Genomic DNA, 15185 nt, shown 5'->3' on the forward strand with positions numbered 1-15185 from the left:
GACATCCCTCCTATATCTCCCACCATGAACCTTATAGTTATGCCCCCTAGTAACAGCTACATCCACCCGAGGAAATAGTCTCTGCACGTCCACTCTTTCTATCTCCGTCATCATCTTATGAACCTCTATTAAGTCGCCTCTCATTCTCCTCCGCTCTAAAGAGAAAAACCCCAGCTCCCTCAACCTTTCCTCATAAGACCTACCCTCCAAACCAGGCAGCATCCTGGTAAATCTCCTCTGCACTCTCTGCAATGCTTCCACATCCTTCTTATAGAGAGGTGACCAGAACTGCACACAGTATTCCAAATGTGGTTTCACCAAGGTCCGGTATAGTTCCAGCATAACCCCACAGCTCTTAAACTCAAACCCTTGTTAATAAACGCTAACACACTATAGGCCTTCTTCACAGCTCTATCTACTTGAATGGCAACCTTCAGAGGTCTGTGGATATGAACCCCAAGATCTCTCTGTTCCTCCACATTCCTCAGAACACTGCTATTGACCCTGTAATCCACATTCAAGTTTGTCTTACCAAAATTAATCACCTCGCACTTATTAATGAATCACCTTGCACTTACGTGTCCCTATAAATACAGCAATAACTACATTTTAAAAGTACTTCATTGGCTGTGAAGTTCCTTGGGAAGTGCTGAGGTTGTGATAGGCGTGGGTGGCATGTGGGCACAGTGATTAACATTGTTGTCTTACAGCACCAGGGATCTGGGTTCGATTCCCGGCTTGGGTCACTGTCTGTGTGGAGTTTGCACGTTCTCCCTGTGTCTCGGTGGGTTTCCTCCGGGTGCTCCAGTTTCTTCCCACAGTCCAAAGATGTGCGGGTTAGGTGGATTAGCCGTGCTAAATTGACCCTTAGTGTCGGGGGGAACTAGCTAGAGTAAGTGCATGGGGTTATCAGGATAGGGTCTGGTTGGGATTGCAGTCGGTGCAGATCTGATGGGCCAAATGGCCTCCTTCTGCGCTGTTGGATTCTCTGATTCTTTGAGATACAGTAAGAAGTCCCACAACTCCAGGTTAAAGTCCAATAGGTTTATTTGGTAGCACAAGCCACAAACTTTCAGAGCGCTGCTCCTTCATCAGGTGAGTGGGAGTTGTGTTCACAAACAAGGCATATAGAGAGACTTCTTACTGTGCTTACCCCAGTCCAACACCGGCATCTCCACATCATTGGTTCTTTCTTAAACATGGTACAAAGTGTATCGATAAGAACACTTGCTGAAATCCTACAAACCTGCTGCGTTAGAATCGGGTAATTGACAAAACCTTTGGTCTCTGACAACTAATCGCACTTTGGACGGAAATAATAGCATCCATCAAAGTACAGAGAGATATCGCAGGGATAACGAGGACAGACGCGCTGTTTCACCAATCGTCTGACCTGAGATTTGCTTGTGTTACACTGCTTCATTTTGAAAGGTAAGACAGAAGCTGCAGTGTGTTTGTCTGGGTTCCTGTTGGAACCATTAGTTTTGTTTGAGCTGGATTGAGAGGTCACTGTAAAAAGGCAATCTTTAAGGTAATCAGTGTCCCACTTAATGCTCTGATTATTTAGTTACAGAACACAATTACAAGCAGAAGTCTGATCTGTAATATTTGTATCTTGGATAGTTAAATATATATTCAACAGCGATTAAGTAATTATTTTATATTTATTCGTGGGACATGGGCATTTATTGCCTATGCATGGCTGCCCTTGTTCAGAGACCAGTTAAGGGTCAAGTTTACTTTCTAGAAAGAGTGCAGAGAAGAGTTACTAGGATGCTACAGGGACTTGATGGTTTGAGTTATAAGGAGAGGCTGGATAGACTGGGACTTCTTTTTCTGGACTGTAAATGGCTGAGGAGTGATCTTATAGAGGTCTATAAAATAATGAGAGGTACAGATCAGCTAGATGGTCAATATCGTTTCCCAAAGGTAGAGGATTCTAAAACTAGAGGGCATAGGTTTAAGATGAGAGGGGAGAGATACAAAAGCGTCCAAAGGGGCAATTTTTTTTCACTCAGAGGGTGGTGAATGTCCAGAACAAGCTGCCAGAGGCAGTAGTAGAGGTGGGTAAAATTTTGTCTTTTAAAAAGTGTTTAGACAGTTACATGGGTAAGATGGGTATAGAGGGATATGGGCCAAATGCGGGCAATTGGGATTAGCTTAGAGGTTTAAAAGAAAGGGTGGCATGGACAAGTTGGGCCGAAGGGCCTGTTTCCATGCTGTAAACCCCTATGACTAATCACATTGCTCCGGATTCACATGTAGGCAGATTTCCTTCCCTAAAGGGAACCAGAACATAGTGAACCAGATGTGTTTTTCCGACAATTGATAATAATTTCATGGTCATCAGTAGATTCTTAATTTCAGATTTTTTTAAATTGGATTCAAATTCCACCATCTGCTGTGGCAGGATTCAAACCAGGGATTCCCAGAACATTATCTGAGTTTCTGGATTAATAGTCTAGCGATAAGACCACTTGGCCATTGCCTCCCCTCGATTCAGTAAGTACCAGTTGAAAACTCAGAATAAAAAAAGTGAATAGTTATTGTTTCTAATCATTTCTACCTCTTACCACCTGTGTCCAATGTGTTTAAAAGTTTAAAGTCTAGTGTCACAAGTAGGCTTACATTAACACTGCAATGAAGTTACTGTGAAAATCCCCGAGTCGCCATACCCTGGTGCCTGTTCGGGTACACTGAGGGAGAATGTAGCACGGCCAATGCACCCTAACTAGCACATCTTTCGGACTGTGGGAGGGAACTGGAGCCCCCAGAGAAAACCCACGCAGACATGTGGAGAACATGTATTGGTTAGTTCTCATTGCCTATAATCGCTGTTAATTTCACTACAAGAGACATCACCAATGTTCATTACCAGCTGATGACGTTTACACTGTATCAGGTACGATATCTATAGTTCTCTGTTCCCCCAATGATTGGCACGGAGCTCCACGGGGCCCTCCGTGTAGGAACTTACTCCAGCACGGAAGAAACTCATCAGAACTCTTGTAGTCAAATCGGAGTGACAGGTAGTTCCTAGACTCCACTTGTGACCATCTGGTGGTGAGACTAGAGCTGTTAGCGCAGGGCTGTAACTTCAAGTGAAAATCCAGCTTCAGGTAAAAGAAACAGCACGAACGGGCAAAGCCTTAGATTTACCGACACGTGGTGCACTTGACTCAGAACTTCCGAATTTTCTTGCAGTTTAATTCCTGAGGCATTTGAGCAAACAACAGTCATGAACCCGCTCAGCTTTATTCTGCTGGCATTGCTAAAGTGGACCATTCTGACAAGTGCTGAATTACCAGTAGAATTGGAAAATGCCCACCTCCTTTCTGCAAAGGATCCTGCTCATATCATCAATATGAAACAAAAAGGTGGTAAGTTTGACTTAATTTCCAATTCAGAGTATTGTGCGTCTCTTTACGAATCAACAATGACAATTGCAACAACAATGATCCTGATTTATATATCCGCTTTTCCATTCCTAGTACGGTAACCTAGGCTGTAAAGTGATGACAATATCTGGTGAAATACCAGGTCAGATTTTTATTAGCATTTTATTTTATTACTAAAACAGGCCCGTAAAAATTGGTGGACAGGAGAATAAAGTACTGTGTAAATGTCAATTATTTGTCTGTGGGCTCATGTATTATAAGTGGCACGGTGGCACAGTGGTTAGCACTGCTGCCTCACAGCGCCAGGCATCCGGGTTCGATTCCAGCCTCAGGTGGCTTTTTGAGTAGAGTCTGCATGTTCTCTCTGTGCCTGCGTTGGTTTCCTCCAGGTGCTCCGGTTACCTCCCACAGGCCGCAAAAAAGATGTCCAGGTTAGGTTAATTGGCCATGCTAAATTAGTGTCGGGGGATGGGGATAGGGCCTGGGTGTGAATCGTAGAATCCCTACAGTGCCCATCAAGTCTGCATCAACCACAATCCCACCCAGGCCCTATCCCCATAACCCCACATATTTATCCTGTTAATCCCCCTGACACTACAATGCAATTTAACATGGCCAATCAGCCTAACCCGCAAATCACGGAGCTGTGGGAGGAAACCGGAGCACCCGGAGGAAACCCACGCAGACATGGGGAGAACGTGCAGACTCCGCACAGACAGTGACCCAAGCTGAGAATCAAACCTGGTCCCTGGAGCTGTGAGGCAGAAGTGCCAACCACTGTGCCACCGTGCCGCCACGGTGTGGGCTTGATGGGCCAAATGGCCTCCTTCTGCACCGTGGGGATTCTCTAAACTCTTCACAGTTTATCTTTGTTTGAACCATAGAATGGGATAGTGCAAAATTCTTTACTGCTTTTGCAAGAGATGCAAGAAATTGTAGAGCTAGCTGTTGTGTTGTTTTAATTGATGTCTCTGTGTGGTCTAGGTTTTCCAGGCGACTGTTTGGAAATTTTGCAAGAGTCAGGAGGCACAGCTGAAGATGGTCTTTATATCATTCAACTGGAGAAGGATCTTATAGTTGTCTACTGTGACATGCAGAGTGCGGAGGGTGGCTGGACCGTCATCCAGCACATTACTGCCAATAGCTCCTTGGATTTTGACAGGACTTGGCAGGACTACAGGCGGGGATTCGGTCTGGTCGATGGTGATCATTGGCTGGGCAACGAGTTTCTGCACCGGTTTACCAACAAGCCTGGCGGGTACAAGTTGGGAATAAAATTAATCGGTATGAACGGGGAAATGAAATGGGGGGTGTACGAACCGTTCCTCATCGAGAGTGAAGAAGACAGGTACAGAATCAGGCTCGGGCTTTACCACGGGACAGCAGTGAACGCCCTGGCACAGGATACAGAAGCTTATATCCACGACAACCAAAAGTTCACCACGAAAGACAGCGACAACGACAACTACTTTCAGAACTGTGCCAAACTGGAGCTGAATGGGATCCCGGGTGGAGGATGGTGGTACAATGCCTGCGCTGGAGCCAACCTCAACAGAAGAAATGTTGTGTACTGGCAGAATGACTGTAACAAAGATAACCTGTGCAAGTACGCATGGATGATGATAAAACCTAACAGCAAGCCGGTCAAATGTCCCCGTAGCCCACACAGCGAACTCTAATTTTGGTTCTTAAAGCAGATGAGTCTAATCCATTTTTAAATTGTCATAGTTTCTTTTCAGTCTCGCATTCAGGAATGCTCAGTCATCATTTGCCACAAAAATGACGGTAAAAATACATCCAGTTTGAACGAGCAGATAATTTATTTTGTTACACCACTGGGCGCTGCACATCTGCACTAATTTTTACGGCCAAAGGAATGTTAAATTCTCTCCGCGAAACGACGGAGATTGATTGAGTTGTTCAGTGGGTTTGAACACGGTCACTTCACTTTTGGGTCTTTGGTTCAAGTCCAAGAGGGACAGATTTCTCCAGTTGACGGTCGTAAGGGAATTGAAATTAAATTACGTTTGCTGTGTGGTTCAGAAGCCACAAGGCTGTTCAAAGCTGAAAGGTCACCAGGAACGTGTTCAGGCTGACTTTGGAATGAGGACATTTTGTTGAGCAATGTGAACTTTATCCCCGGCTTAACAGAGCGTGTTGGCGTTGATTGAAAAAGAACATATCTCCTGTCACTGAGTACAAAATTCATCATGACATTAAAAAAACAAATAAAACCGGGGAACCGAAATTAAAATACAGATGGTAAAAGCCACAGATCGCAGCAGATTCTCTCCATGTCTGCGTGGGTTTCCTCCGGGTGCTCCAGTTTCCTCCCACACTCCAAGCGTTTTAGGTTGATTGGCCATGCTAAATTGCCCCTTAGTGTGCTGGGGCGCGTAGGTTAGAGAGATTAGTGGGATAAGTATTTGAGGCTACGGGGAAAGGGCCTGGGTGGGATTGTTGTTGAGGCAGACTCGATGGGCTGAATGGCCTCCTTCTGCACTGTACGGTTTCTGTGATTCTATGGTTTCTATGAAACTAAAACAGACAAACCAGGGGGTTCTTTGATCAAGAACTTTTGTCCTTATCTCAGAAATAGATTCTCCTCAATTGTACAATCAATAACTCTGACCTTAATTAATATTTCAGATTGGCAAGTGTTCTTTTATCAGATATCGACGAAGATCTGAGTTCAAATTTTAAAAAAATCTCAGTGTTCAGGTTTCTTCAAAAATTATTACTGTGGCTATCATAAATTTTGTAAAGTTACAATAGTCCCAGATGGCCATGGACTGCCTTTGAGGGTGATTTACCCTGAGGATCGTCATACCTCGGGCAAAGGAAGATAGGATCTTCATGAATAAGCTCAGCTGGAATTGAACTCATACTTTTAACAAAGAACATAGAACAGTACAGCACAGTACAGGCCCTTTGGCGTTTGATGTTGTGCCAAGCTTTGTCCAATCCCAAGATCAAGCTATCCCACTCCCTATCATTCTGGTGTGCTCCACGTGCCTATCCAATAACTGCTTGAAAGTTCCTAAAGTATCTGACCCCACTATCACAGCAGGCAGTGAATTCCACACCCCAACCATTCTCTAAGTAAAGAACCTACTTCGGACATCTCTCCTACATCTCCCATCATGAACCTTATAGTGATGCCTCCTAGTAACAGCTACATCCACCAGAGGAAATAGTCTCTGAACGTCCACTCTATCTATCCCCTTCATCATCTTATAAACATCTCATCCTCCTCCGCTGTGAAGAGAAAAGCCCCAGCTCCCTCAACCTTTCCTCATAAGACCTACCCTCCAAACCAGGCAGCATCCTGATAAATCTCCTCTGCACTCTCTCCAATGCTTCCACATCCTTCTTATAGTGAGGTGACCAGAACCGCACACAATATTCCAAATGTGCTCTCACCAAGGTCCGGTATAGTTGCAGCATAACCCCACAGCTCTTAAACTCAAACCCCCTGTTATTGCATCAACTCTGCATCATAACCCAGCTGCCCAGCCAACTGAGCTATTTATACTTCTTAAGTTGACTAAGGGGTATAAAACTATCTGCCTTAAGTAGTAATATTATTAATATTTGGCCAAGTCAGCCTTTCCAGAACAAGTTCTGAACATCCAAGACACCCTTGGATTTTTAAGGGGACACAACTATCCAGCAGAGGGCAGCAGAGTGATGAAGCTGATTGGCTAGGGGGTGACACAGCGGCACAATGGTCAGCACTGCTGCCTCACAGCTCCAGGGACCCAGGTTCGATTCCCGGCTGGGGTCACTGTCTGTGTGGAGTTTGTACATTCTCCCCATATCTGTGTATGTGTCCTCCGGGTGCTCCGGTTTCCTCCCACACTCCAAAGATGTGCGGGTTGGGTGGATTGGCCGTGATAAATTGACCCCAGTGTCAGGAGTATTAGCAGGGTAAATGCGTGGAGTTATGGGGAATGGGCCTGGGTGGGATTGTGGTTGGTGCCGATTCAATGGGCCAAATAGCCTCCTTCTGCACTGTAGGGATTTTATGATTCTATAATATCACTAGCCTGCATTAAATCAACATTTACAATGCATCCACTAAAGACGCCAAATGCCCTCTTTCTGCACTGTAGGGTTTCTATGATCAATTCTTAGAGCCGATGCAATGAAATTGTAAATGGCTCTCACTCTTCAGGAACGGTGCCCCCTCCAACCCCCTGCTTTTCAACCAATCCTCAACCCTAAGCCTTGACAAACTACCACCCTATCGCCAAGTTTGCTTTCCTATTCAAATTCCCAGTGGGAGAGTTTAAAGTTTATTAGTGTTACAAGTAGGCTTACATTAACACTGCAATGAAGTTACTGTGAACAGTCCCTAGTTGCCACACTCCGGCGCCTGTTCAGATACACAGAGGGAGAATTTACAATGGCCAATGCACCCTAACCAGCGCATTTTTCGGAATGTGGGAGGAAACCGGAGCACCCGGAGGAAACCCATGCAGATACGGGGAGAACGTGCAGACTCTGTACTGACAGTGATCTGAGCTGAGAATCTCACGCGGGTCCCTGGCGCTGTGAGGCAGCAGTGCTAACCACTGTGCCACTTCCATACAAATAGATTTGCAGGTCCTACGAAGATTTACCGTGACTTAAATTTGGAGAGGGCTTCTGAAATTACGTTTGGTTTTAATTCTGTTTCACCAGCTATCATCTGTATATCGCAGATGGTAAAATCCAGATGGTGGCTGGCAACAGTGCCCACTCTGCTCAAACAGACCTTACTATGATTACGGGGGGACTTCAACCAGTCCTCACATTCCTGCTGGCATCAAACCCACATGTGTAACAGGAGCACGTCAATCAGTTTTATTATGTTCCCAAGAGAAAGAGAAAGAAACTGGGCAGGATTGTTAAATGCATCCCTGCTGGAAGTGTGTGAAAACAGATGGGGTTCAACTGTGATGGTCTCACAGTTGAATAGTCCACTGGGTGTTCTCCAGGAGTCCATATAACAACTGGCTGATTGGATGAGACATCGATCATTTTAGAATATACCCTGACGTAAGGAAAGTAAAGCAATCAAAACCATTCTTTAGACTATCCCAATATACCTGGTCAAATGCATCACAGCGAGAACAGATTTATTTGTGGATTGTCGCTATGAATCCGGACAATTGTTAAACTCTGCTTTATTGGCAACTGTATGAAACATTTATGGCGAAAAAAAAATTGGTTGAACCAAGACAATATTTGTACAAACATTTACAAACCCACTGCACATCTGTAATATCAACATTTTATCAATAAAATCCTTTTCGTTCAATTTGCTGAATGAGTGCAACTGAACATTGATAGGTGTAGCGAAAACAGAAAAATGCTGGAAAATCTCAGCGGGTCTGACAGCATCTGTGGAGGGAGAATAGAGCCAACGTTTCGAGTCCGGGTGACCCTTCTCAGAGTGGAGAGCAGAGCGAATCAGTAGAGATTTATACCATGTGGGAGTGAGGGGCTGGGAAGGAGGGGGTGGGATTGGACAAAGGGAATGTAAGTGAGGATATAGAAGGCTGAGAAAGTGCTAAAAATGTTCATTAAGCGATCAGACTGAGTGAATGGCAGAACAGAAGTATAGATGGTTAAGGGACCATCAGGGGATTATGGTAGTTGTCCTGAAAGTAAAGGGACGGCACGGTGGCACAATGGTTAGCACTGCTGCCACACAGTGCCAGGGTCCCAAGTATGATCCCCGGCTTGGTTCACTGTGCGGAGTTTGCACATTCTCCCTGTATCTGCGTGGGTTTCCTCCGGGTGCTCTAATTTCCTCCCACAGTCCAAAAGATATACTGGTCACGTGCATTGGCCATGCTAAATTGAGCCTAGTTTCAGGGGGATTAGCAGGGTAAATATGTGGGGTTACGGGGATAGGGTCTGGGTGGGATTGTTGTTGATGCAGCCTCAGATGGGCTGAATGGCCTCCTTCTTTCTGTAGGGATTCTATGAAGTTGGGATCTCAGCTGCTCAGAGCTCTGACGAAGGGTCATCCAGACATGAAACGTTGGCTCTATTCTCTCTCCGCAGACGCTGTCAGACCCGCTGAGATCTTACAGCATTTTTCTGCTTTTGTTTCAGATTCCAGCATCCGCGGTATTTTGTGTTTATATTAATAGATGCAAATTGTGAATCGATTATTAGTCCAACAACAAACTTCAAACAAGGGCAAAGCAACCACTGTAGCAGCGAGCTTGTAAGCAGAGCACAGTCACTGGGTTCAGTTGCTGAATCTTTCAGCAAAGTGTGGAACTGAACAAGATACAGTAATCTGGGGGAGTACAGACCTAACACCGACACAATTTCTACCAGTCATACAAATCACAAGAACCCAGGTTTGTCTTTTTTAATATTTGTATATGCGTTCCTATTTATGTTTGATGTTTAGAATCACTGCATTTTGCTTTGGAGAACACTGCCAAAGTACAGAAAATAAAATTGCTGCAGTTTAACATTTAGACAGCATGAGTAGAGAAAAAAAATATACGTGGCAGGAAATGTGAATGGATATTGGGCGGCACGGTGACACAGCGGGTTAGCACTGCTGCCTCATAGCTCCAGAGACTGGGGTTCGATTCCCGGCTTGGGTCACTGCCTGTGTGGAGTCTGCTCATTCTCCCTGTGTCGGCGTGGGTTTCCTCCGGGTGCTCTGGTTTCCTCCCACACTCCAAAGATGTGCTGGTTGGCTATGCTAAATTGCCCCTTATTGTCCTGGGATGTGCAGGTTCGAGGGATCGACAGGGTAAATATGTGTGGTTACGGGGATAGAGCCTAGGTGGGATTGTTGTCAGTGCGAACCCGATGCGCAGAATAGTCTCCTTCTGCACTTAGGGATGCTATGGTTCTAATATCAAGACTTCATTCTGTTCAAAATAAAAGCATTGCTAGAGTAACTTCAGGTCAATGACAGTACTACTTTTGTGCTTGTAGGTGATTACTAATCTCCCCACATCTGGAGAATTTCTCTTTTTTAAAATTTCTCCTGGTTACAGAGTCTGGAATACTCTGTGATGTGGGTGGTCTCCTTCTACGCTATTGCAGCAGAGTACGTGTCTGCTTCTCATGCGTTGACTCAATGCAACTTCCCTCATCACCTGATTTCCTTCTCAGTGAGTGCTCTCATTTCCTTCACCAATAGCCGACATAACATGACTATAATTAGAAATTGCCCGAGTGGGAGACTCAGAAGCACCTGTCTTACATTATGTTGTGACATGTGTTCATGACCATCCTGCTGTCCAGACCAGCAGGCCTGGGGTTCAATTCCTGGGAGCGATAAGTTGGCTGATCTTGATCAAAGTGACCGTAAGGATCTTACTATCGATCCCAGTGCCTCTGAATTAAAGAGAAAAGGCGAGGGGGAGGGGGGAATAGAGAGACTCGCATTTATACTGGACCTGTCACGGTATCAGGATGTTCCAAAGTGCTTTAGAACCAAGAATGTACCTTTGAAGTTGCTTTAACATAGGAAAAATGAAACTTGCACACATCAAACCCCCACAAATAGCAATGAAATCAATTACGAATAGTTTTTTTTATATATTGATGTTGGTTGGGAGATAAACATTGACCAGAACACGAGAATAACTCCCCTGCTCTTCTCTATATGGTGTTATCTATTATTGTGTGAGATTGTCCTTGCTTTGACGCACTATCCAGCGTACCCTCAATACCAGGACACCACCTCAGTCTAGATTAGGTGCGAACACGTCTCTGATATAAGACTTAATATCACGAGAGTTTTGATGGAGAGGTGAGAATGCTCAGGATAACAGGGTAGAGAGAGTCACCAGGGATGACAAAAGAGGGAAAGAAACAGGTTAACAGAAGAGGAAGGGGGGAGGGGTTCCTCATATTAGTTCAATGAACAACTTGAACAGTATTCAAATTATATATTGTATGTCTTTCACTGTTAGGTGATCTGCAATGAATAATTTTCACACTTGAGTTTGGGTTTCATGTAACAGTCTTTCATCTTCACTTAGGACAGAACTGATCCACTTCAGATCAGCCGTGATCTTATTGAATGGCGGGGCAGGCTCGAAGGGCTAGATGGCCTACTCCTGCTCCTATTTCTTATGTAGGACAGTGATTGCCTTTAATGCCAAGTCAAATACTGGGGTGCGATTTTCTGGCTGTGCTCGCCCCCCCCAAGGCCGGAAAATTCCACCCCGAGGTCAACGGACCTTTGTACAGTCCGTGTCCCGCTCACTACGATTCCCGTGGGCGGGAAACCTGGACACTAAGTGGCAGCAAGAGGTACAGGTCAGCCCTGCCACTTTAATGCCCTTTGTTCAACGTGGTCCCACCACAGGAGACTCTGGGCAGGTTCCTGACGGGATTTGTCGTGGTTTTCGGACTGGTTTTTAATCCGCAAGGAAATTAGTTCTGTCGAGGGTGCTGTGCTGAAAAAGAAATGACTTCTCACAAGATGCTGTGTGATCACAAGGTGTTGTACAAGGGGAGATGCGTGATTCCAATTCAATGCCCGTTTTCTCTCACGTACCCCTGGAGGATCATGCTCATTTGTAGCTGCGGCCACATAACTTCCCTTCATTTCTTTTTCCCTTCCCATTGGAACAACAGCAGCATTTTAAAAGTTTTGCGAAATGTCTTGTTACAGAGCGCGTAGCACATGGGGTTAACCGTGCTGTTGACGTAACACAACCAGTATCCCAGGTGCCAGAGCGACAGGGGGATGCAGTCAGAGCAGAATGTTGACACTAACACCATTATATTGTAAGGTGTCCAGGTGATGATGAAAGCCAACAGGATGGCGCTGAGGGTCTGGGCTGCCTTCTTCTCTTTGATCAGGACCAGCCGTTTCCTCTTGGTGATCTGAACCCCAAGGTTTTGATCGAGGTTTTTAATAAACGGGCCTTCCGCCTCCGCAGAGGAGCGAGGTGTCATTTTGATTTCTGCGCCGCCATTACTCGAGTCCGCGCTTGATGAGAAGCTGCCGTTCCTGATGGCCAGTTTGTTAGATTTGTAGGAAATGTATTTTTTATCATTCCGCATCTGTTTCTTTACAGGGGACACCAGGTAGTTCTGATTCTCAGAATCATTTGTTATAGAACGTTCATCCAAGGCCACCTTGGTGACACCTTCACCGGTACACTCATCATTCCGATCCTGGGACGCTGGTTTGGGGGTTGGCTTTTCCTCATCCTCTGACGTTGGATGCTGAACGAAGGAAGCCACTGTGTCGCTTTCTGACCAATCCCCCGCGACGTTCAGTGGCGGAGCGGATTTGAGAGTCACGGTTGTGCTTCTGTTGGACGAAGACCACGACATTTGGCGCCTCGTCCTGTCGGGGAGCTTGCGCGCTTCGCAACCAAAGCACGACTTCAGGAGGGTCTTTTTGGAAGACGCAACCTCATTTTCAGACCCTGAATTTGTTCCCTGAAGCTCTGCCAGATCCTTAGTTCGCCTTTCGGTCTCTCTATAGATGCGGCAGTACAATATTGTCATCACCGACACAGGGATATAAAAAGCAGCAATTGCCGTGCCGAAGGTGATAATGGGCTCCGATAAGAACTGTATCTGACATTCGCTGGGGTGCACAGTTCTTTCCCCAACCAAATATTGCCAGCATAAAATCGCCGGGGCCCATAGTATGAAAGATATGAACCAGGCAAGGCCAATCATGATACCAGCCCTCTTAGGGGTACGTTTGGCCCGATAGGTTAAAGGCCGCGTGATTGAGAAATACCTGTCAAAACTTATAAGGAGCAAGTTCATGACAGAAGCATTACTCGCCACATAGTCCAGAGCCAACCACAGGTCACACGTCAGGTTCCCCAGTGACCAGTAACCCATCAGTATATAGGACGTGTAGAGATTCATGGAAAACACTCCAATGATGAGGTCGGCGCACGCCAGACTTAACAGGTAATAATTGTTCACCGTCTTCAGCTGGCTGTTCACTTTGAATGAGACAATGACCAAAATGTTACCTATTATAGTTATGAAGCTCACCATTGCAGTAATGGTGGCGATGGTTACCACTTGCACAAGGCTGTGTCCCCCCTCTTGATGGGAGATGTTACCGTTTCGAGATGTGTTCTTTAAAAGATCTAATCCCATGGTTTCAGGAGCCGGAGTGATATTTGGAGAAAGCGGTGAAAAGATGGCTGACGTCAGCAGGGAAATCGGATCCCCATGGAGTGAACCCACGATGCTGTCTGAATGTTATATTGTGTGGGGTATCCTTCCTGCTTGTTTCTGCGATTCTTCTGAAAAGGAAAACAAATAAGATGGCTGAAGTTATTGCCTTTAGTAGCCTAACTCATTGTTTTCCAATATAACACCCCAGAAATGCACGTGGTTCAATCATTCTGATTAACTTGACTGGTTAGAGAAGAATGGCTTGAAGTAACTGAAAGGGTTAAGAATTACACAACTTTAAGAATCATATCAGCTGCTATGAGAAAATGAAAGGTCTTTATAAAAGTGTTTATAGATAAGCATCAAGGATTTTAGTCTGAGCAAATTCATTAAATCAGATATCTGGAACTGGAAGAAGGGAATGATTTCCACAGACACAAACTGGGACATTAATGATAACTTGTAACAATGATGAATTAAGTCAGCTAACATGATTAAGTTTTCACGCTGTTTGGATATTACAATTAAGCAAGTGTGATGTTATTGTGATTGGCTTTAATATCTGTACCTTATGAATGATGAAACCCTAATCAATAGTTGTGAGCGGATAGTGATAACTCTTATATTGGTGTGTGCTAATTACTCGTAATCAAATTTGAAACTGCAATTTGGATGAGAATATAGGAGGCATGGTTAGTGAGTTTGCAGGTGACACTAAGATTGGTGGCATAGTGGACAGTGAAGAAAGTTATCTCCAGTTGCAATGGGATCTTGATCAATTGGGCCAGTGGGCTGATGAATGGCAGCTGGAGTTTAATTTAGACAAATGCTAGGTGATGTGTTTTGGTAGATTGAACAAGGGCAGGACTTACTCAGTTAATTGTAGGGTGTTGGGAAGAGTTACAGAAGAGATCTAGGGGTACATATTCACTGTTCGTTGAAAGTGGAGTCACAGATGGACAGAATGGTGAAGAAGGCATTCGGCATGCTCGGTTAGAACATTGAATGCAGGAGTTGGGACGTCTTGCTGAAGTTGTACAAAACGTTAGTAAGGCCACACTTGGAATACAGTATGTAATTCTAGTCACCCTATTATAGAGGGGATATTATTAAACTAATAAGAGTGCAGAAAAAATTTACTAGGATGCTACTGGGATTGACGGATTGAGTTATAAGGACATGCTGGATAGACTGGGACTTTTTTTCTGGAGCGTAGGAGGCTGAGGGATGATCTTATAGAGGTCTATAAAAAAATGAGGGGCACAGATCAGCTAGATAGTTAATATCTTTTCCCAAAAGTAGGGGAGTCTAAAACTAGAGGGCATAGGTTTAAGGTGAGAGGAGAGAGATACAAAAGTGTCCAGAGGGGCAATTTTTTCACACAGAGGGTGGTGAGTGTCTGGAACAAGCTGCCAGGTAGTAGTAGAGGCAGGTACAATTTTGTCTTTTAAAAAGCATTTAGATAGTTACATGGGTAAGATGGGTATTGAGGGATATGGGCCAAATGCGGGCAATTGGGATTAGCTTAGGGGTTTAAAAAAAGGGTGGCGTGGACAAGTTGGGCTGAAGGGCCTCTTTCCATTGCTGTAAATCTCTATGACTCTATGACTCTGTAACTGCTTATGTACTCCTGAATTCTGGATTCTGGCTGGT

The 15185-nt window shown here is 44.9% G+C and overlaps 2 protein-coding genes across 2 annotated transcripts; one reads left to right on the forward strand and one right to left on the reverse strand.

Annotated features, from left to right (window-relative positions):
• The first annotated feature begins 3238 nt into the window (after positions 1 to 3238).
• On the forward strand, positions 3239 to 5819 carry LOC145352315 (fibrinogen-like protein 1-like protein). Its single transcript, XM_080202072.1, has 2 exons — positions 3239 to 3380; positions 4383 to 5819. Exons 1-2 carry the CDS (start codon positions 3239 to 3241, stop codon positions 5075 to 5077), a joined length of 837 nt encoding a protein of 278 aa, XP_080058198.1. The 3' UTR covers positions 5078 to 5819.
• Positions 5820 to 11466: 5647 nt separating this feature from the next.
• On the reverse strand, positions 11467 to 13595 carry LOC145352316 (muscarinic acetylcholine receptor M5-like). Its single transcript, XM_080202073.1, has one exon. The coding sequence runs from the start codon at positions 13509 to 13511 to the stop codon at positions 11979 to 11981; it is 1533 nt and encodes a 510-aa protein (XP_080058199.1). The 5' UTR covers positions 13512 to 13595; the 3' UTR covers positions 11467 to 11978.
• Between the last annotated feature and the right edge of the window lie 1590 nt (positions 13596 to 15185).

This window comes from Carcharhinus amblyrhynchos, chromosome 14 (genome assembly GCF_965287045.1).
Source record: "Carcharhinus amblyrhynchos chromosome 14, sCarAmb.v2.hapA, whole genome shotgun sequence".
NCBI classification, from domain to species: domain Eukaryota; kingdom Metazoa; phylum Chordata; class Chondrichthyes; order Carcharhiniformes; family Carcharhinidae; genus Carcharhinus; species Carcharhinus amblyrhynchos.